At 39.3% G+C, this 23,760-nt stretch overlaps 1 protein-coding gene and 1 long non-coding RNA gene across 2 annotated transcripts in view; both read left to right on the top strand.

The window, feature by feature from the left end:
* LOC133520525 (uncharacterized) overlaps positions 1-20,749 on the top strand; it is a 46,378-nt gene extending 25,629 nt beyond the window's left edge. The window contains exon 2 of the long non-coding RNA XR_009799771.1: positions 17,643-20,749. This is a non-coding gene — a long non-coding RNA (uncharacterized LOC133520525). The remainder of the gene's footprint in view (positions 1-17,642) is intronic.
* On the top strand, positions 9,995-20,749 carry LOC133520524 (toll-like receptor 13). The gene is made up of 2 exons (XM_061854996.1): positions 9,995-14,317; positions 15,052-20,749. Exon 1 carries the CDS (start codon positions 11,737-11,739, stop codon positions 14,254-14,256), a length of 2,520 nt encoding a protein of 839 aa, XP_061710980.1. The 5' UTR covers positions 9,995-11,736; the 3' UTR covers positions 14,257-14,317; positions 15,052-20,749.
* Positions 20,750-23,760: the final 3,011 nt, after the last annotated feature.

Here is a 23,760-nt window from a genome sequence, read left to right as displayed (position 1 = left end):
TCTCTTTATGTATAATTAATAATTTAGCGTGTAAGTGCTTTGGTGTGATGACATACTGTAAACTTACATTGTATTTAAGTGAATAAATGAATGAAATGCGTGTTTGCATCTATACACGCGCGCGTCACCTGTGCGTCTTTTTACGGTGCATAAGGGCCAATTACATAAAATCGCGGCGCGACTTCGCGGAGCGAACAAACCGCGACGTTGACGTAGACTCCACACTCGCACAACTTCACGGCGATTTCGCAGTTTGGTTCGCGGCAAGATGGCGCCGAAGCGTCAGCTGATCGGATTTAGTTTGCGGCAAGGCACTGATTCAAACTGGGAACTGTCCGATTGATTTTTGGTTGATCAAATTTGCACCCAATATAACCAAGTAGCCGCCATAGAAGGTTAACAGTTTAACCGACTTGTGAGCGAACCCTTAAGACTTCCCCATATCGGGCCAGAAGTCAAGTGCCAATTACAGCCACACTTCCCGATATCGGGGCCGAAATCAGTTCCGAAGTCGGGCATGATAAGCGTTTTCCGTTTCACGGAATATCAGCATATCGTTAACAATGTTTGAGATGTAAAAAAATGTCAGTGTTCAATCTACCAGGCGGCAGCACGACATCGTTGGCTATTTCTGTAAATGGCACTGCTTTATACCAATTAAGTAGCACCGGTTTCCTAGGGTTTGAAATTCGAAAAGACACCTGTCTATAAAGGGACCATCGTAAAGACTCAGCGGAAGAATCGGCAGCGCGTGCTTTGTATTGGGACGAGTAGTTGGTGTCGGATGAGTTCGCGCGATCGTGCTATTTTGCCACGGTGGTGCACTCGCTGATCCAGTACGGTGCGGAGCTATGGAGACGCTGTGCCGAGTGGGAAAGGATATTCCGCGCGGTTAGAATAATCACCCGCGTTCAGCACAATAGAACACTTCTGCCCGACCCTATTAAAAAAAAAAACAGGGGATTATGACTTTACCAGCAATAGTCATCTTGCAGGTGGCTGAGTATGTGAAGTCAAACCTAATAGCCTACAAAACGCATCGCATGGTACACAAGTACAATACACGTAACGCCCACAAGCTCGTCGGCGTAGGCTGTAAAATGGCCAAGTTCGCCAAGCTCACCCACATCATGGATCCACCGTGTACAATAACCAGCCCGACAGCATCACCAGCGCCCAGAGCTTGGGCAGTTTTAAATGTCGCCTCAAACGCTGGCTTGTTGAGCACCCGTTTTATGATTATGACAAGTACCTAAATTTTCCCAAAAACGATGTCAAGTAATTCTTATTTTTATATTATTAGAAATAATGTGATGTTATATTTATGTCAAATTGATTTTGTTTATATGTGAACAAATGACTTATGACTTTTCAAACATTGATAATTTTTGGCAATTATAGAGACAAAGTACTTTTTACATGTCAAATATTGTAAAAGATGTGCTGATATTTGGTGAAACGGAAAAAATCTCTTGGTCGGGCCCGACGTCTGACATTGGGCGATAGCGAGTGTGGATGTAATTGGCCCTATGTCCACAAGCTGCATCTGACTCGCGTGTGTATCGTTACAAAGGCGCGTCGACGGCGCGTTAAAAACACGCGGTGTGCATGAGCCCTAAGGCATTTTTAAATGTTTGTTCTGTTCTCTAACATCGTTTCTCTTTTTGTCCTACAATATTTATTTTATTAACTCTTTGCGCCGTTCTTTTTACCCTTATATTTTTCATGCTCTCGTTCCTAAGTTTTCATCGGCAGTTTTATGAGCGGTTTCATGTTTTTCTTTGTAAATTCCTGCGCATAAAGTATAAGGAAATTCGTTAATATGGCCGTAAAACGGTTGAGTATGAATTGGTATTTTTATAGGCGAACACAAAATTTTCATTTTCCATGTAACAAATATATTAAGTGGGTGCATTAGGGTAACTTCGGAAACAGGGTAACTTCCAGAATTGCAAGCAAGTACATATCTTTAAAGTATAAGCCACTTTTAAACGGCGTGTCCTTCCAAGGCACCTAACCTAAGCTCACTTGTAAAGACTTAATAATAAAATAATAATAATTCAGCCTATACACGTCCCACTGCTGGGCACAGGCCTCCTCTCATGTGCGAGAGGGCTCGGGCTATAGTCCCCACGCTAGCCCAATGCGGATTAGGGACTTCACATACACCTTTGAATTTCTTCGCAGATGTATACAGGTTTCCTCACGATGTTTTCCTTCACCGAAAAGCTAGTGGTAAATATCAAATGATATTTCGTACATAAGTTCCGAAAAACTCATTGGTACGAGCCAGGATTTGAACCCGCGACCTCCGGATTGCAAGTCGGACATCATATCCAATCGGCCACCACCGCGTAAAAAAGACTTAATGCATACAAATAGAACATGGAATATGCTTCTAGTTTAGTAGATATTGACATTTTTCTAAATTATCTCTTCACCGAAGTTACCCCAATGCACCTTAACATTGTTTTTAAATTGACTTACCTGATCGTAGCAGTCCGTGGTCGGCCATTGAATATGTATTAATGATGTGAGCCAATATTTTTTATTATCTGATATCGGATCCCTTAGCCCGAGAATTGGGTTGTTATGATAATGTTATTGCCCTACTTATGCTGGTCTCCTAATACCGACAGATATACCTAGCTCACGGCCGATCTAACGGTCTCAGACAAATGGCAGCACAAATCAAGGCTGTTAATTTTTGATAAATTACTCTGTTTTTTTCTGTTTTTTATCTTCCTCTCTGAGTTGAAATGAGCTAATATTTTTACGGAGGTGCGTTTCTATCCTTCATATAAATTGGGTATTATATTTGAAATATTATTTGGAATTACTTAACATTTATTATTTCTATTGTCGTAGTGCTAGGTACTACGCCCGCGGTTTCGTACGCGTAGAAGCCGTTAAAAACTTTCAACCTCAGTTTAAAAAAATATCTTTGTGATTCTCAACAATGATTATAACGGCAACATTAAAGTATATTTTTGAATTTTAAGATCCTACCTTCAACGGTTTCTGCGGTGCGGGGTCTGTCAGTATTTACGTAACGGAACAATTCTTAGGGTTCCGTAGTAAAAATGACAAAAACGGACCCCATATAGTTTCGTCATGTCCGTCCGTCTGTCTCTCCGTATGTCACAGCCATTTCCATCGGAAACTATAGGGTATATGTGTCAAAGTCTAGTCAAATGTCCCACATTGTCTCTTACCATAAGGACGAGATTTGCTTGTATCTTTATACGAATAACCTGTCAAGGCGTCCTTATAGCAAGCGACAAAGTGGGACGTTTTACCGGCCGCGGACACATATTTTCATGTTTCTTTTATATAGTTGTAATATTAAATTTTACAAAGCATAATTATAACATTAAATCAAAATATTTTTTTAAGTATTTATCTCCAACCTCTTCGTAATAAGTCGATGTAGGTAAACTGGTAATTTGATTTTCCAAAAGTTTCTAGATCTGAAAACTACGGGCTATCTGAAAAAGGTTTTCGAATATATTTAAGCATATTTGATATCAGTGACCGTACTTTGCTGAAACAAGTTTGTTGTTATATCGGTATAAAATAAGATTTTTTAGCGTCATTCGTTTGAAGAGGAAATTTTGTAGGCAAAGTAGACATCGTTAGGAGAAATTGTGTAGCGGCAAGCAGAAACCTTAGCTTTATAAACCTGCGGTAAACTTTTCCCAAGTAAGAAAACATTAATTAATTCAACAAAGTTGCAATTGCGGTATTAGTTGGGCTATTAATTCAACAAAAAATCGCAAATTGGGTTGGATTGAATTGGTACCTAATAAATGGATTAATATATAGACTTTTAAAGAATAGTTATTAGTATGACAAGAGAGTAAATGGAGTAAAAGGACGGGAGCTCCGTCCGCGGTGCTTGTCACCAAATGTAGTGAGCGACGTTTTCTCTATGGAAGGTAGAGTTAAGGAATAGAATTTCCATATACCAAAAAGTGTGTGACAAAAAACCATAAATAGGTGGCGCTACCTAGAATACTTCAGAAAAAAATCTAATCATAGACAGCGCACTTCACTCCATCAATCACGCCTAGGTTCTTAGTTACTCTAGCGCTACTCTGGAGAGATTTGGAACTATTATGTATAGCTGACAGCTGGATACTTTTGCAACTTGCCTCTACCTTCCATAGTTTTCTCCGTTGCTTTGCTTTGAGCTTTTTGCTGTAAGTACGAGTAGGCACGGTCTGCAAAAGTAACGGACCAGAACCCCTAGTGTAAATTTATTATACTAGGGGTACACGCTACGCGTCACAAGTGTGTCTACATTTTCTAACATCTTAACAAAAAGAATTGCCTCTGTATTTATGTAGAATAATTAGACTGGAACAAATACACTGTATATATTTATCTCTATGTGGAAAAGTATTCCAGTATGACAGATAGTTTTGGCGCGTTGTTTTGACGACCGGTCTGGCCTTGTGGGTAGTGACCCTGCCTATGAAGCCGATGGTCCCGGGTTCAAATCCTGGTAAGGGCATTAATTCGTGTGATACATATTTGTTCCAGAGTCATCGGTGTTTTCTATGTATTTAAGTATTTATAAATATGTATATATTTATATTATATATATAGTTACCTAAGTACCCTCAACACAAGCCTTATTGAGCTTACTGTAATATAGACTGGAGTCGCCTTTAAAAGCTTACCCCTCTGTCGAAAACCTCGGCCAATTGCCATATTTATTGTATGGACAGACTTTTATCTGCATACATACATTTCATGTGCCCCTTCCTCGCAAAAATCAGCAGAACATTACAGACAAGGCGTCTCCAAAGGAGGCTATATGCATATTATGCATGGCTACTGCTTAGAACTATATTTACAATCCCCTAATAACCGTGAATTTATGCTGTAAGGTATACGCACCTAGAACGTCGCTGTACCAAATAAACCAATATCAATGAAAGTAAAAAAATATTATATTCAAATGGGTAAAACTTTTCTATATTAATTTATGACCCACTAAATTATTATGTAAGTTAGTCATTTGGCGGAATCTGCGTTTTTACGCCCAGTATCCCTGTTGGTAGGTACAAGTTTTTTGGCGTCCTAGTTCTTTGTTCAGGCGAAGGGATTTAAACGGCAGTCGCGATAGTCCCGGTTTTCGCCCCATTAGTTGCTCAGCGTATCCTTATCTTAATTCGTTAAATGTGCTTGCAAAGGTTTTACATATAAGCTTTGCATAGAAAGATCTCTTTTTATAGCACTCAGTTTTTTGGTCATTTTTAGGGTTCCGTACCCAAAGGGTCAAACGGGACTCTATTACTGAGACTTCGCTGTCCGTTCGTCCGTCCGTCCGTCTGTCTGTATGTCTGTGTGTATGTGTGTAGACAGACAGACAGGCAGGCAGGCAGACAGGCAGGCAGGCAGACAGGCAGGCAGGCAGGCAGGCAGGCAGGCAGGAAGGCAGGCAGGCAGGCAGGCAGGCAGGCAGGCAGGCAGGCAGGCAGGCAGGCAGGCAGGCAGGCAGGCAGGCAGGCAGGCAGGCAGGCAGGCAGGCAGGCAGGCGGACAGACGGACGGACGGACGGACGGCTGATGCAGCTATTAATACCGCAGCAGTAATGTCGCAACAGTATTGCAGCTGGAGTAGGCACCCGAATGTCTCCTTAAGGCTCGACTTTATACGGATCAAATAGGTACCTACGTCGCGTGATATGAAACGTTCACGTTTCTATCGGATTTCAGTTCAATCTAATCTCATAAAGGGACGCGGCATCCGCGCCGAGACACAATATTTCACTTTTTATGATGTAGGTGGTATCCAGAGCCGTAAAAAATATAGAAAAAGAAAGTGCTGTGGCGTTTTTACGGCGCCTTTAATAGTGCTCTTAATAATGAAAAGCTTTGAAGAGATGTCACGTGCATTTTTACTACATGGCCCCAGCGTGTGTTTTCCCGCAACGCTCGGTAAATTGAGTTAGCCGTTGAGAGGTTTAAAAGTGATTAAATTATATAACGGGCCGGGTACGGAAAATGTTTTATGTAATACGTTTGACACAGTGTAATCTATGCGGATTACTTTGTTTGTCAATAGGTGCATACTTTGTTGTTTTATTGTCGTTAAACTACTTCACCGCATTAATTTAGCTTACCTGTCCAGCAAGGTCGTTCTGTCTGCATATTATAATTAGTCCAAGTTATTCATTTAAATTTAATACACACTTTCACTTTGATCAATTATGGTTAACTTTGGTTACAAAAGACATTAAAACTTTGCGAACCGCTGGTAATTTAACTTGACGTATAATATTGCCCTTGTGATCTATTTGCAGTCTCATATATTTTTAATTTTTATCTTCTGTATTACCTATAGTACCTGACTATAAATAACATAGGATAATTACAAAAGTATCAGTATTACAATGAATTGAAGTCATTGCGCTAAAAAGTTACCAACATAACATGGCTCGCATTTTTATCTCACAGCACACACAATACATGATTTACAGTCTGGTGAAACCAAAAATTTACAAACAAAGCTTTTTTATAGAATTTTCTCCCCTGCACGAAAGGAATACCGATGCCCGTCTGAAAAAGGTCCGCAGAATAATGTTTGCGCAGTGCTAGTTGGAGACGAGCCTCGCAATCTGTCGGGCAATAAGTCATGACTGTCAATACAACGACAGAATATAAAACATTAGTTCCCTTGGGCGAGCTCTCATATTTCAAGACGGACCTACCGTGCATTTTGAGCCGCAGTAGTGAGATTGATTAAAGTGTCGACCTTGGAATTCTAGTGACCGCCTGTTGGGTTGAGTTGGGCTTGTTTCTATCCCAAACGTCGGTTTGTGGTCGGGGTAGCTCCAAACAATGATTACTACTGTTATGTTGCTGTCTAAACTTGTACAGAGCGCTCTATTATTACAATGGTTATTTTAGTGGTGGTAGTTAGGTAATTTTGTATTTACAAAACTCGACAAAAACAAAATATTTTAACACTTTAACTTTAACACACTAAACAGAACACACAAATACACAAATGTTTCATTTTATTAATAAATAATTAACAATAGTTCAGAAAATAATCATGTTAAAGTTTTATTTCTCAGTTATTGACTATTTATTTAATGATTTTATTTATAAGAACATCTAACCTACCCAAATGAAACAACAATACCTAAGCCAAGAACAAAGAATAATAATTATTGCCAATGTTCAGCATCAAAGCACCAAAGCACAGGCCAGCCAAACAGGTAGGACATAATGCGGAAAGGCACACGTTACGTAGTAACTGCGGACGTACGGCACACATTAAATCCGTATGCTCAACCCAGCGCGTTATTCCAGGCAATAGTACGGCAATAATGTGCCGCTGTTATTATTTACGAGAGAAAAAGTGTAACCAGCAACGTTGATACAAAGCGAGGCGGCGAGGTTAATGAGAATGGCCGTCATTTCGCATCCGCCTCATGGGCCGAGGTGGAGCGTGTAATAAAGTTTTACGCCACGACCCTTATTACGGCTCGCAGTTCCCACGGCTCACCCGTTAGTCTCCGCCGGACAGAACGATTAACAATGGCTAAACAGATTTACTTGCACACAGATTCGCAACAGCTAATTAACTTTGCATCCCTCTATTTACCTGTAGCATTTTAGTTTTAGTTAATAATGTTATTTTTAAATGGAACATCTGTAAAATTATAATATTGGTCAATACATTATGTGTGTTCGCTAAGAACTCCATCTAGCTCGAACGTAAAGTATTTTTCCATTTAAGTACCGTCCTACAGAGAGGAAAGCAAGTTTTTGTTGAAAACTTACAAACAAAATCAGTTTCAAATTCATGACCAAACTTCGGGTGACCATATAAAGTTAAGTCGGTCCAGAAAAATAAAGCTGGGAGCGTAATAAGCTCGAGTAACCTCTTACCTCAAGGACGGTTGAAATGACTTCTAATTGCTCGCAAGGCGAGCCGGCGAATGCAATTCATTTGTACCGGTCAAACAATTAGCTTTTAATTCTAGTAAAAAAGGTAACAAGGCAATAGCAATCAATGGCAGTCCAAGGCAGGCAGGCTGCCAAGAGGATGCCGGTTCATTAGGTCTTGCAACTAAAGAGTTGCTCGGACCCAGGCTGACGCAGCGGCCTGGCTCGTTACCCTAATGACAGCGATTTCGTTCCCCCGTAGCCTTACTTTTAGTTCCCGGAACAGTTTACTGTACCCGTCGCTAATGGCCTAATGCTTCGGTTTGTGCCGCGTTTATTTTGTTACTTAATCGCTTTTATCTAGCGATAGTAATGGACCGTTTAACTCTGCCTCGCGGCGAGTGCCTCTACTGGCGCCTCGACAGGAAGATTGTTTTATAAACTTATTCTATGATACTTGTATACTGAAGTATACATTTTTGTTCCCGTATTGATTCAACATTATAAAAAAATTAATGTAAAATTAAAATGTTTTACTTATTATAATAACATTAATAAGTTAATAAATAAGGTATTATCTGTTTTTTATTATTATTATTATTATTTTTTAATACTACGTCGGTGGCAAACAAGCATACGGCCCGCCTGATGGTAAGCAGTCTCCGTAGCCTATGTACGCCTGCAACTCCAGAGGAGTTACATGCGCGTTGCCGACCCTATACCCCCCCCCCCCCCCCTCGTTGAGCTCTGTTTACAACAAAAGAGAGGATAAGTTTATAATGTAAACTCGTCCGTTGGAGTGTATATTAAAACTAACCAATTGACGATCACTAATACCTACAGTAAGTGATTGTTAATCTGACTGTACTTTCATGGTAGCATCGGTACAAACATTTTCAAATAAGGTATGTAAACCTTGTCAATGTGTTTACTTAAACTCAACTGAATACGCCGCCACGCAAATGCTCCCGAGTAACGACCACTAGCAATTGTGGCAGTTGAAGTAAGAGAGTCCACACAAATACGTAGGTAGTATGCATGAATCCTTCTTAGTCTTTATCCTGAAACAAACATATGGCCAACGGATAGTTGAGCCAGGTAATTGCCTCAGGCAAGGCTTCCTTTTCCTAGGTAATGAACGCGCTCGACTCCGAGAACAATTTCCTTACTTTTATATGCTGCCTGCCGTATCTTGAGGTCATTCATGGTTTGTCCGAGATCTTTCGTTATTTTAGTACACGTCGTTACTCCTGCAAAGCCTCGGGTTTACCTTTTCTGTCCGGTTGCGCGCCTATGAGAAAACCCGCTATTTCCTCACTATGATTTATCTCTCGGTCTCTAAGCTCTGGGTCACTTTTATAAATGTATTCGCTCAATGGAGGCGCACTTTGCTGCTTACTACTTAGTCTAAAATCTACATTTATTTGTCTTGGTAATATGTAATCGGAAAATAAGAAACTATAGACATAAACTGAACATATTAAGGGCATTATACATTACAAAATAGTGATCACGTATCTTAATCTTTAAAAGCAACTATATAAGAGTTGGTACGTACTGTCGGCCCGATTCGAAGAATGATTAAGACACGTTTAAGATTTGAAAGATCTTTAAAAGATCGATAACTAAACGACAAAATTGACGTTTATTTCGATTCCGCTGTGACCCCAATAAGATCTATCTTCGATATTTCTAACGTCAAAGTGACATTGGTTGCCCGAATCGAGCTGCTTCAGTCAATAATACGACATACAAACGATATCTAAATGAGAACTTATCTATACCAGAACTTATCGTTATCGTATCTCATTCTGGAAATCGGGCAGTGTATCTATGTTGAATTTTGTGCCAGTTTTCAACAATAAATAGCTTAATTTCCGGGGAAAGTTTCAGTATGTCATTTATAAATGAGTTGTTTGAGCGAGTGCATCCGCGTAAACCGCGCCAAGCGGCGTTCGTTGTCACACTGCGAAATAAGCATTAAATTAATGTTTAACTTTGAAATAAAATCATAATTTTATTCTACTTTGTGTGCAATGGAAATAATTGATTACCGCCTAAAAATGTAGATATTTCAAGAGTGCGCTACATAGTCACTTTACCTACTTGGGAAATTACTAAAATGGTAAAACGTATGAACAATTTATTTAGTGTATTAGTAAATTGACAAGGAATAGTTAGTTACAGGTTGTAACATTTGGTTACTTAATTTTTAGGGTTCTGTACCAAAGGTATTAAAGCCTCTTCTAGTATTTTTACTCCCTAAGGTATGGAGACGGTATTGTATAGACTTTTAGTGTGAGAAGCTGTTTTTTTGACGTTTAGATAGAATTGTTAACAGATTGCGCTTTCATCATTTTGTTTAAACTTAAAGTTATATGTATACACTATATTTTATAATACGCGTATACGCGCGCCAGACAAAAATCCAAAAATTTTGAAACATAAACCGTAAACGTATTGTACCTAAATTCAAAAAGCCGCAAAAGCGGCAATGTTATTGATATTTTATAAGCTTTGAACTTGCATAAAACAATGCGGCATCTTACCACAAAAAAGCTAAATAGCTCATTTTGCTGTTCAAAATAGCAAGAAGTTAAACAACCCTGCGGTATTAATGGTGATGGAATCTACACTGTCGGACGTATTAGGTTACACAGCCAACGCTGGCCGCCTGAAAAACGATGCGCCCTCAAAACATTCAGGAGAGGACAAGAAAAGTTCAAATAACCCAAATTAAGGAGCGCAATAAAGAGACCCTTCAGAGAGCCTTGTGGGAGCAATTCATGAAAATGCCAGTCGAACGTTCCAGTAAAGATGTTCGAAGCAGCATAAAGGGTTGAATAAACAGGTAGGCTTCGTCGCGCCTTTCTTTTACTTTGCACTCGGAGACTTTTTGCAAGTTAAAGAGAACATCCACAATAAAGGTATTACGGCTTTGTACTGCCACCAACCTCGGTTTAATCGGTTTTCCTTCTCGTGCAAATAAAGAAAACTGCTATCCATTTGCTGCGAGGAAATAAAACAGTGGCTTTGTTGCGATGTACAAAAAAAAAACACTATTTCTAATCTTATTTTACTGTGGAATAAGTTACATAAGAGACATATATTTTACTAGTTAGGAAGGTAATTATGTAAACTAAAAAAAATATGCATTTAAATAGACTGATATCGTGGAAATGTATATTTTAAATGGAAACTTGGTATGTGGCTCTGAATAAAAGTTGCCATAAACTTTAGCCGTAATAAATATCTGTCTAAATCATGTTCTCCTCTGAGACAGCCCAACTGGGACCAATCTCAGTTAGAACGACCGAAAAATATAACGTACATTTACAAATACTTGGCCCCTAAAAATAACGTATTAGGGAGCGCCGAGTATGACATAAATAGTGGCGGTGTGGAAGTCAGTCGACTATATAAAAATGAGGTTGTGAGGGATATTACGGCGGCGGCAGGGCGCCGGCGCCGGGGCTCTCGCCCTTGCTCTCGCAGTTCGCAGGCAGACCCGTCGGCGCCCGCTGTGTCGCTGGCCGTCCGCTCCGTCTCGCGACACGACAACACTCGCCCGCGACGCTTCCCGCGAGCACTCGCCTCTCGCGCGACTCACGTCTAAGTTCCTTGCTCCGCTAGGTGAGCGCGAGCATGACTGACAGCTTCCGAGCACCTAACGCGCCTACTTGAAGTGTCTGTGCCGGAGTGAAAACAACATGTTCCAAACAAGTAGAACACATGACATCAGTGCTGTTGTGAACTACGATTGTATATCTCCGCTAACTCAACCGATCCTGGTTCTTAATCCAGCATAGACTCAGGAAAGCATAAAACAATGACTCTAACACCAATAAAATATTTGCTTTTTGTATTTTTATCATTTTGGCAAGTTAGCAATCTAGCATCGACATGTCCAGGAAAATGTACGTGCCATAACAATTTAACATTATCTCTAAATTGCTCCTACAACGTAACGTTGAAAGAAAATCAGATTGCGCATCACGTGTCGGTGTGTTGTGACGACGAAGAGCAAACATGGAGGCAGAAGTTCGCAAACAAAACGCTATCAGAAGTGATGGTCCGTTATTGCAGCGCGTGTGGCAGCGTCGACCTCGCCTCGCCGGCCCTCGACACCTACTCGCTAGCCATCACAAATAACAACCTTTCCAAAATTGCAATCAACGTTAACAACCGAAACTTACGACATATAGACTTATCTGATAATAGACTGAAATCCATCACAAAAGGGCTATTCAATAATTTTTCTTCTCTTCAAAAACTAATTTTAAGTAGAAATGAAATAATAAGCATATTTCCGGGAAGTTTTAATGGACTTTCAAAACTAGAATTGCTGGATTTATCAGAAAACAACCTTACTATTTTAGCGAACGTTTTTACGCCGCTTAAAAACCTTCAACATCTTAATCTAAGTAGAAATAACATCGAGTTTATCCATGAGAACTACTTTAATAATTGGTTGTTGCAACACTTGGATGTATCGCATAACAATTTGAAGAAAATGGAGCCTGGCGCGCTGCAGTTGTTGCCGAACCTTGCACGGCTGCTACTGACTGACAATCCTCATTTAGGAATCACGCAACTAGATCGGCAGCTGCTGGTGGGCACGGGGCGCCGGCTGCAGCAGATAGATGCGTCGCGTACCGGCCTCTACCAGGTGCCCGAGGCCTTCACCCACTCTGTACGCTTCCTGTCGCTCGTCGGCAACCAGATCTCATCCGTCAGATGTGGCGATCTCGACAGCTACCCGTTATTGCAGTCTCTCGACTTCTCTGACAACAAAATTGTTTCCGTCGAGGATGATTCTTTGGGTAGATTGGAAATGCTCTTATTACTAAATATCAATAAGAATATTTTAACAACCATACCTAAATCTCTACCTGATGAGTTGAAATATTTATCCGTTAATAGTAATGTTGTGAAGAACTTATCCCGACACGACTTCAAAAACTTACCCAATTTGCGAATTTTGCTATTAAAAAACAATCAAATACGGTACATTGAAGACCATGTTTTTGACGATTTACTGTCTCTCGAAATGTTGGATTTGTCGAATAATCCGATTCAAGTTCTATCGTCGAATACCTTTGACGGACCTCTGTCCCTTCGTGACTTAAGACTGTGCTACCTGAACGTGTCGGTGCCGGCGCAGGACGGCTCGTTCCCCGTTCCGTCCCCGGAGACCGTGCAGATGCTGCACCTGCAGGCCAGCCCGGGCCTCGCGCGCCAGCTGCTCGCCGACTCCGCTGCGCTGGCTGCCTTCTCACATCTGCAATATCTCGACTTAAGGATGAACAATCTATCAGAAATAAGAAACGACTTACTTTTCTATCTCAGTCAGTTAAAAACCTTGAGATTACACGGCAATAGCCTTAATTGTAGTGCCAAAATGTGGCTAAAAGATTGGATGAATTGGAACCAGTCCGCATCAAACGGCGAAAGCTGTTATTACTCTACTTCAGAAGCCAAAGAGGATATAATCAAATACAACTGCACTTTTCCAGAAACGTTCACCATAAGCGAAAGCTTACCGCCGGTGAATTTATATAGCACAGAAATGATAAATAAATTGTTGAGGTACTATGGGTATCTCAATAATAAAACAGAGAAAAGTTCCGACTATGCAAAACGTGACAAGATTAAACATAACTCTGTTAGCTACGATTACGAGTCGAAATTAAACAGGACCATTGCCAAATATACGAAATATGCTAATAGTTCAATCCCTGGTGAAAAGAAAGATGCGCTAAAGATGAAAAATACGTTAAAGTTCCCATATTATGACTACTTGAACGAAACTATGGCCATGAAATCACGAGAGTCCTCAAAAATATTAGAGCAAAACAAACTTTTACACGATCAATTAAATATAGATCAAAGGTTTTTAGATACAGAACCTAATTTATCTCCATCATGGCGGGACTCGAAAAAAGGGAATGAAGATGACATTCCAGAAATTCGGCAAAATAATAAATCTGGTAAGCGCTTGAATACACCAGTGGAAGCTAAAAAACTTTTACAAATGAACTTAGTAAAAAATGAATCTCACCCAGCGACCCTTTTAAATGTAACTCATAATGAAATAGGGCTCGCCGTCGCGGGCGGCAATCAGACTGCGGATGAGAACGAAAAATCACAGTTTTCGCCGTATCAGTCGCCTCACACAAACTACGCGCAATACATAGGCACAGTTGCCGTGTCCCTACTGATAGTAATGTCTTTGATCCTTTGGATCAGTTTTCGTCTGAGATATAGGAGAAGGCGGGTGCCATTCGTAGAGGTGGAAACTGAGGACCAAATAGAGGTGTCGAATATATCCGGTGGAGTGCTGTGGTGACACCTGCGCGCAGCCGACCCCACGCCCTTCGAATACGACTCGCTTCTGACGTAGCACCAGTGTGAGTATCTACATCTACATGTTCATTCCACTTACCCTTTGACGGCCACATGCGGCTCGGTTTTACTGTGCATTTATGCGGCTGGGCAGTTGGTAGTTGCATCGGTATTTGTTTACAAAGAGTGTTTGATTGCAAAAATATGCTGCCGCTTGTGGCGATTTAACAGTCTTGTAAAACTATTTTTCAAAAATAATTTAACTCAAGATTTAAGGTGTAGGTGTAACCATAATAGTGGGGATCCGTTTTAGGGCATCTTTGTTAAGTTTTTTCTAGCTGTAGCCGTAATACGAGTACATTACGGACAACTGAAGTCGCGTCAGTAAATGTTACGATTTGAGTAAAAAAAGTAATGATACATTGCGTACTTAAATATTTTAAAAGAAAAATTAAAAGTCAAACATTTTATAATAAAACATATAAGTTCATTCATTAGGACATTTAGGACCTGTACCTATGGACTGCCCTAGGAATATGTGGTAGTATCAAAAATACACGCTAAATAAATTTATTCGATAGCTAAAGATATACCTACTGTTTTATTTACATAATGTTTTTCATTTTCTTTGTAAACTATATTTGATTTTATGAATACGTATATATAACTGGATAATTAAGCCTTAATTTCGGCAAACAGAAATGCAAATTGGAACAATAGGTTGTTGTTTCAGCATTACGTTTAACGTAGGGAGTGACGCGACGCGAGGGCTTATAGATAACGGCGTTCTTTGTTGCAGTGCGGAGCGGTCGGCTGCACGCTGTACGGGAGCTGTTATGTGATATAATTGGACGTACATATTTTTCTATGGAATAAGTACAAAGTTGGATGGGCAGCGATGCTTATACTTGTTTGTGTCTAAAGTGTAAATAACCTTTGTTAACTAACTTAGGACATAGAGATACGTATTTTTGTGTAAAGTCGTAGCATTATTGTGATCATTAAGGTTTGTTTGAGTATAGGTAAGTGTACCTATGACCTATATTTTTTAAGAAATACGTATTATTAATAATAAATGTTGCTATAAAACATTTACATAGAGCAGATCTCGTCTTCCTTGTTAACCCTTTCATCGTAATAAATAACATAAGCTATCTTGTAAACGATCTTACCGCGGTCAGCTGTGGCAGCATGGTTGCATTTTTATTACTTGTCACTATGCCTGTCACTTTCGCAGTTACCTACTTGTTAGAACGAGACAGGCGTGTGTGATAGGTGATAAACATGCGACCATGGTACAGCCGCAGGTCATGTAGTGCCAAAACGTTTGAAATCGTACATTTATGGTCCCTGTACTTATACAAAAATTGTTGTCGAGATATTTATTTTAGCAAAAGTAAATTAAGAAGAGTACTAGCAATCTCGTATGCCAATGTAAAATGTAATTAAGCACGTTTTCGTTTTCCTGATTTGTGCTTTAATTAATTGCGTACTCTTTGATTAGGTATAAAGTAACGCGCTTCGGCAATCTTGGTCTCTCGCAAACATTTGAGGTTACCTACGTCTCTTTCTTTGGCACAGATAATTTTATATGTGAGTATAGTTATAGTTAGACGAAGATTGCGGAAGCTTAAATCGTAGTCATACAATTATGAGGCAACGGGAGTGGTCATTTCTCCATACAAACGTACTCGACTGTTTCCTCCGTGGTTCTTGAAGCTAGAGCAATGATTTTTTCAAAACAGATTATTATTTTTAATATCTGTGTTAGACTGTTTTGCTTTTTTGATATTTTTGTTTCTTAAGGCGCTAGTGCACTTCGAATATTCGCAAAAACGGCCTAATTTCCTAGGCCGCAAAGAGAAGCATGGTTCAATTAGCCTAAAAAGCAAAAAAGTCCGACTTAGGTAATTTACCATTTAAATCTCAAAATTCCGTTACATTTGGTTAAGTTTTGGAGGAGGAAACAGTCGAGTACGAAACACCGTTTTTTGAGATTTTCACGAAGGATTTTCCGCCTAACCTGACGTTGTTCTTATCGCACTAATTTTAAAAGCCGCTTTGATTTGCGAGACGGATATATTCACCTATTTTTTTTAATCTCAGCTCCCGTATCCTCTTAAGGCTAATTTTTGTGTGCGACCTTCTAAATACCCAAAAAATCTAACCCATGTACCTATATGTATGTAGAGGGCGGTAAAACATTTTACAGTACCTATTATGGTGCTACTTTACATTACTCTAGTAGTGCTTTACATGCCTATGTCGAAAATTTAAAGGGCCATATGTACTGTAAAACGTTGTACGACACACGAACCCATTGTACTAAAACAGTGCGCGGTTTTTGTCGATATTTTCTAGTTACTCGTATTTGTCATTGGGTGCTGAAAAATATGTACGTAATTTACGACCTGAGTACTCGACTGTACGTAAATTTCTAATCCTGGAATCTATGATTTGTAAGTTTATGTACGTTTTCCCATTCTCAAAATTCATATATGTATACAGGTCCACATATAAAAATATCCATCGCTCCATGAAAACCAGATGTCATTTTTAGATGTTTACATCACCTGACCTTTGCATACTGTTAAAAGAAAAACCCAGATTGTCAAATTTCTCATAATTTGATATGATAACTCTTATTTGTAAGCTATACCTATTTATTAAGAAAGTATGAACACTTCAATCTTCTTTGTGCTTGGTCCAAGAATGAATCAACACTTTTCAGTTTTCTTAGTGCTCTGTATATATGCAATGTTTTGCAGGGTACTGAGTTGACAAACAAAGAAAACAACAATTTCTAACCACTAGTTCTAACTACAAATAGTAAAACTAGAAGCAGAGTTTTCATCCATTAACACGGTTGAAAAAAAAAAACAAAAAAAAAACCGGCCAAGAGCATGTCGGGCCACGCTCAGTGTAGGGTTCCGTAGTTACTCTTCCGTCACAATAAGCTAAACTGGAGCTTAAAGTATAGTAAATTGTTAACCAAGGGATGAAACGGTACCTTTCACCCGTGTTAAACAAATAGGCTAATTTGTATAATCAGTACCTAATTAAAGTAAGTCTTTTTACTATGAAGGGAAAACTTTTTGCGATAACTCAAAAACAGCTAAACTGATCATGTCCGCAATAGTTTTCATTTAATGTCTTTCTTAAGCTCTACTTCCACGATTTTATTCATATTTTTTGGACCTATGGTTCAAAAGTTAGAGGGGGGGACACATTTTTATTTCTTTCGGAGCGATTATCTCCGAATATATTCACTTTATCAAAAAATGTTTCCTGAAAACCCCTATTACTTTTAAAAGACCTTTCCAACGATACCCCACACTCTAGGGTTGAAGCGAAAAAAAAAAATTCACCCCCACTTTACGTGTAGGGGAGGTACCCTAAAAAAAATTAAATTTCTAGATTTTATTGTACGACTTTGTCGGCTTTATTGATTTATATATCCATGCCAAATTTCAGCTTTCTAGCACTAACAACCACGGAGCGAAGCCTCGGACGGACAGACAGACAGACAGACAGACAGACGGACATGGCGAAACTATAAGGGTTCCTAGTTGACTACGGAACCCTAAAAATGAAAAACCTGAACGTAGTTTGATGGTAAAAAGGCCCAAGAGCATTGCCATCATTTCTTATAGTTCCGAAAATCCCCAGCAGCTGCAAATGCAACAGTATATTTAATTATGAATAATTCACCTGTTAAAGTTTACATTGCCAGATTTCTGCAGCGTGTGTAATATTGGGTACTCGACTCTAATTTACATTTTTATATAGTTTAATAGCTTTTACGGGAACAATAGGATGCGAGCAGTTGTGTCAGTGCCGTTTAACTAGATTTATCCTAACTTTTATATTCCCTATTTTTTTATGCAATATAAAAACTTAATTATTTTTATCTGATGTCAGATAAAAATAAGTAATATACATAGGTACAGTCAATAACCATCAGATTTCCAGTACTTACTTAATCAATAAAAATGCCATTTTACTGAAAGCTCTCGTTGGTATGTTTAGTTAAGACAAAATATGATGTATTTTCTGCAGACAGTGCCATATTTCATGTACGTTGTCTTACATCTGACGACTTCATTTAGCTTTTATATTATGTGAGCGTAAATATGAATATTTCAAACTTATTACGTTTTTCAAATATAGCTATGAATGGTAATATAACCCTTTTCTATTTTTTCTAGGCATGGTACGAGTTATCGACCACCACACGCTAATAGAATTTCAAATTTAGCATTTAAATTGCACTTTCGCGAAATGAATAATCAAAGATATATATTTGGATTTTTTGGGAAAACTTTCTACATTTGTGCAGTACTTACCTATATAGAAAAGGGTTACAGTTTACCGTCTCGATGAAATAATTACAACCACTGGAAAATTTGACAGTGTTACAAACGAGGATAAAAGTTTTATTTAGCATAACACATATGTAAATGATATATCTGAAGTAAAACTACTTTTAAATAGCCTCACGATGTTTGATGTCAACATGTCATCTATATTAACAGAACGCAGACTTCTGGATGAGACTAGCCCAGGACCGGGATAAGCCGCGTACACGAAGAGAGGCCTATGCTCAACAGTGGGCGACCGGAGGCTATAATGACGATGAGTTATATAAATACGTTCAGTTAATATGGAGAACATATACCTAATACAGTAATGATAGGCGTTTTTAGTGAACTACATTTAACGATATGTAATCTGCAGTGCACTACATGCAGCTACCATCTTGGATCTTCTTCTAAATGAATGCCCTAATAATTGAGAAAATAAGGCGATACAAAGTTGTTCTTCATTAACATGCATTTTACATATTAAGATGAATTTATTTCAGAAGTACTGATTTATTAAAAATATAGGATTTGTTTTAGCAATTGTTTTGTTATGAAATGTTTACTTCAAAGTTCCAAGCTCCGTGGTTTCAAATAGCACTACCCAACACTACCAAGTATCTTGATCTCTGACAGTAACTATTCCAAATGCGAAATCATAAAAGTTGGCGAGATCGCAAGGTGACTAAAATGTGACTAACATAAATTATGTCCCTACCTAGTTTGTTACTATATTTTCATAAACGGGACTTAATTAGTGAATTACGAGTATTTAATTTATGTAGATATACTTTTTGAACATACTGACGTTCAAGATCACAGAAAGACTGATAAGCGCGCGTTTTAACATCTTTGACACTAAGGGCCACTTGCACCATCACCAGTGTTACCAGTACAATTTGACACTGAGTTAGCGGTTTAACCAGTTACACCTGGAGTTACCAGTGTTACCAGTACAATTTAACACTCAGTTAACGGTTTAACCGGTTAAACCTGGAGTTACCAGTGTTACCAGTACAATTTGACACTAAGTTAACGGTTTAACCGGTTAAACCTGGAGTTACCAGTGTTACCAGTACAATTTGACACTAAGTTAACGGTTTAACCGGTTAAACCTGGAGTTACCAGAATTACCAGTACAATTTGACACTGGGTTAACAGTTTAATGTGATGCACGCTGCCTCAGACAAATGTGCAGGCAACCATATTAAATGTATGGAACCGATTGCCACTCTGATGCGTCATGACACAACACAACATGACATGTCAGACAAATGTGTAACCGGCTTACGCCTCCGGATCAAGTGCGGATAGTCCGAAGAACGCGCAGGTAGAATAGCTACGTAACCGTTTTGTCAGTCAGTCTTTCTGCAACAAAGAACAAAGCAAAGTTTAAAACATCAGTATGATTAAATAATTCTAAGTTTACGTGATTAAGTCCCGTATAGGTACAAATTAGAACCCGGCGACGTGTAGAGACCGTAGACGACAACTACGTACAGACTTCGTGTGGCGGCCTGTCGTAATATGATCATGGACATATCGCTGTGTTAATTTCGAATCTGACTGCTTACCGCAGCGCCGTATTTAGTTGGTTCCAATTGTTTCGTGACGTCAGCGGCACCACTGGGGGCCTACGGCGAAAACAGAAATTCGCCAATTGCGGGGATCTTACCATTTCGACCATAGCCCAGGACTATAATCGCAAAAATCGAGGTTCATCAATTGCGGGCATTTTTCTCTGTCACTCTAATTACGTCTTAGTGAGAGTAAAAGAGAAAGATCCCAATTTGCGAATTCTGATTTTCGCGGTAGGCCGGTGGTCTGCGCTCGGGCTCGGCGACGTGTAGCTGACTTCGTCTCGTTGATCGTGGTTTGCAGTCGCCTTACGTCGCCGGGTTCCAACTTGTACCTTAATGCGTAGTCCCGTCACACCATCGTTCATATAGACTAAATTTAATGCAATAGTTCATCAGCATCACTTACCACTCTGGAACTAAGGTTGTAACTCTATATTTAAAGTTTGAAGGCAATCATGTGTAGATATAGATACTTATATGTTTTTACGTAAAGTTGTAGTTTATGATGTACAAACAGATAGCTAAAGATTTACGAAATAAATAGAATCGCATTTAACAGTGTTTCGTTATTTGTGACTGCGGCCGGCAAAACGTCCTACTTTGTCGCTTACTATAAGGACGAGATTTACTTGTATCTTTATAAAAATAACCTGTCAAGGCGCCCTTATGGCAAGTGACAAAGTTGGGCGTTTTGTTGGCCTACAATTTTATGCCCTAAAGTGGTATTCGACTTAGCAGCTCGCGACATTGCTTATGTGGTGCTATACTGATATAACAAAAAAAAAACGGCCAAGTGCGAGTCAGACTCCCGCACGAAGGGTTCCGTACCATTATCTAAAAATCACTTTTTTGTATGGGAGCCCCCTTAAATATATATTTTATTCTGTTTTTAGTATTTGTTGTTATGATGATGTCCACCCAGACGTATCCGTCGACGGCGACATCATGACAAGTTATTTTTATTTTTATTAATATTGTTTTTAAATATTATTTATTAACTATTACGCGCATGGGCGCGAGCGTGACTTGCAAATCCAAATTTAGTTTTGAAAGTTCGGCGGCACGGAGCACAGTAGAGCTGTCCAGATGAGTTGTATGTATAGTTGTAGGAGGGCTTGGGCCGAGTTTTTCGGAGCTGACGTTTGGCGTCAAGCCGGGTGCGTTCAAAGTTGTCAAGACCCGTACTGACAGCAGCTCGCCAGTCCGATCTCCGAGTCGCAAGCTCCTCCCACGACTCGCAAGATATGCCGGTGGCCAACAGATGGCGTTTTACGACATCCTTGTAGCGTAGGTATTGCCCGCCAGCCTTACGTTTACCTGAGGCTAGCTCAGAGTAAAATACTTTTTTTGGCAGTCTTGATGGCGCCATACGCACAAGGTGCCCACACCAACGCAATTGACCTTTTATGAGCAGACACTCCATACCCGGTATGCCTGTTCGACGTAGAACCTCCGAGTTTGGAACACGATCCTGCCACTTCAACCGTAATATTGCCCGGAGACGTAGATGAAATGTGTCTAGATGTTTAATGTCCCCTTTGTACAAACACCATGTCTCCGAGGCATAGAGCAGCACAGGCATGATAATTGCTCTATAGGCGGCGGCGGCTTTTTTTCGGCACTGGACGAAGTGGGTACATTCCGATACCTAGGGACTCTGTTGCGGAGTGACAATCGTCTCGAGTCCGAAGTCTCCTCTAGGATTTCCAAAGCTGCTGCGGCCTTTGGTGGACTGAACCAGCGATTTTGGAAATCGCACGATCTTATTTGTTGTTATAGCGGCAACAGAAATACATAATCTCTAGAAATTTCAACTGGCTAACTATCACGGTTCATGACATGAGATACAGCCTGGTGACAGACAGACGGACGGACGGACGAATGGACAGCGGAGTCTCAGTAATAGGGTCCCGTTTTACCCTTTGGGTACGGAACCCTAATAACGTAGGTATTTTGAATAGCAAATTGTAGCGTTTTACCGATAATATTGTAATTTTTGCAAGGTCGATGTTACGAACTGATAAAAAATTAAGTCGAATACTGCCTTTGAAACCTGTCCGTAGAAGTTGTGTTATATGTATACATATATAATTATATTACAGTTTTATCTACTGAAATCTCATAAAAAGCCAGACATGTCCTCCTACTTACGGGCCAATTCGAACGCATACTGATATCAGAATGGCATCTAAATGATGTCAATCATTTCGCTCGTACATGTCCGTACAGATGTATATTGACGCGAGCGAGTCGCGCGATAACTAGCTAACATCATTCAAATATCATTCTGATAGTGTACGTTCGAATTGTCTTGTGTGTTTGATTTGAATCGGATGTGTACCTTCAAATGGGTGACATTATTTTTCTGCAAACCATATGACCAAACAGATAAAGATATCATGAACATATTATAAAGCGCCATACATTTATTACGAAGACGATTTTTGCCTGTTTTTGACCCCCTTCCTCCCCTATGTAAGTATGGGGGGGGGAGGTACCCCCCCGTGTTACATAAAAAATCTAAAGGAAAAGCTAATTTACAATTTAAAAAACGCGTTTGGTTGTTTCTGTGTATAGAGTGGATTTTAAACGTCATCAATTCATAGAAATTTGAAAAGTTTCGCATCTATGTATGTGATCTTACGTAAAAACTACCCCTCCCAACCCCTTATAAAAAAATAAGACATGGTCGACCCTAAGAAACAAATGCGTCCGAACTATAAAATGTCAATGGAAGTAGTGAAGTGAAGCCTTAACACTCTTGTCATGTACAAACAGATACACAGACCATACCAGGCTGACGCAACTAGGAACAAAAGTTTTGTATGGAACTTGTTTCGCAAATCTTTGCCAACGAAGAAAAATAAAACGTCAGTGCTATTTATTCTGTCAAGTTTACATCAAGTCAACTGTCAGCCTAATTGTTTTGTTTGTTATGAAGGCTTCAATGTTTTGTTCGGGTATTTCGTGCAATATCTTTATTATTTAGTGAAAATATCGAAAATAGTGAACCGTGATCAGAATAAACAACGAGTTTGTTACAATGCCACCGAGAAAACGGTTTACTAAGTGTGAAATATGTGGCAAGTGAGCCACTCGAGAAAATCACGAAAAAAGGGATTTTATGGCAAAATTTCCCTTGGATAAAGACCGGTACGTATTGCTTTAGATACTTTTGACCTTATTTTGGTGCAGCAGGCTTAAAACACATCGAAAATATGATATTTTATATTATTCTTAGTTGTGAACTAGGGATGTACTAAAACTATCGATAATTGTATGTTTATTTGTATATCAGTGTAAGTAATTAAATAAAATATGTGAAATTTCCTGAGAACTTGCATGCAATATGACACAAAATTAATTCGTCGAAGATTTTCAGTGGAAAATTATCTATCATCTATGCATTAATGGTCATTATTTAACATATTTGATTTGATTTATAGATGCATATTAGCGCTAAATAATCAGTTGATCATCTCATTAGCAAACACTTGGAATATAAACTGTACATAACCAAGGCTGTATGTTTTCAGATGCAGGCAGTGGGTTAAATTTGTTGGGAAC

The sequence above is a fragment of the Cydia pomonella genome, chromosome 8 (genome assembly GCF_033807575.1).
Source record: "Cydia pomonella isolate Wapato2018A chromosome 8, ilCydPomo1, whole genome shotgun sequence".
In the NCBI taxonomy this organism is placed as follows: domain Eukaryota; kingdom Metazoa; phylum Arthropoda; class Insecta; order Lepidoptera; family Tortricidae; genus Cydia; species Cydia pomonella.
This window is presented reverse-complemented; position numbering and strand designations above follow the sequence as displayed.

What these genes read in the sequence shown, in the direction of transcription:
- LOC133520524 (XM_061854996.1), top strand. Translation starts at nt 11,737, where the DNA reads ATGACTCTAACACCAATAAAATATTTGCTTTTTGTATTTTTATCATTT.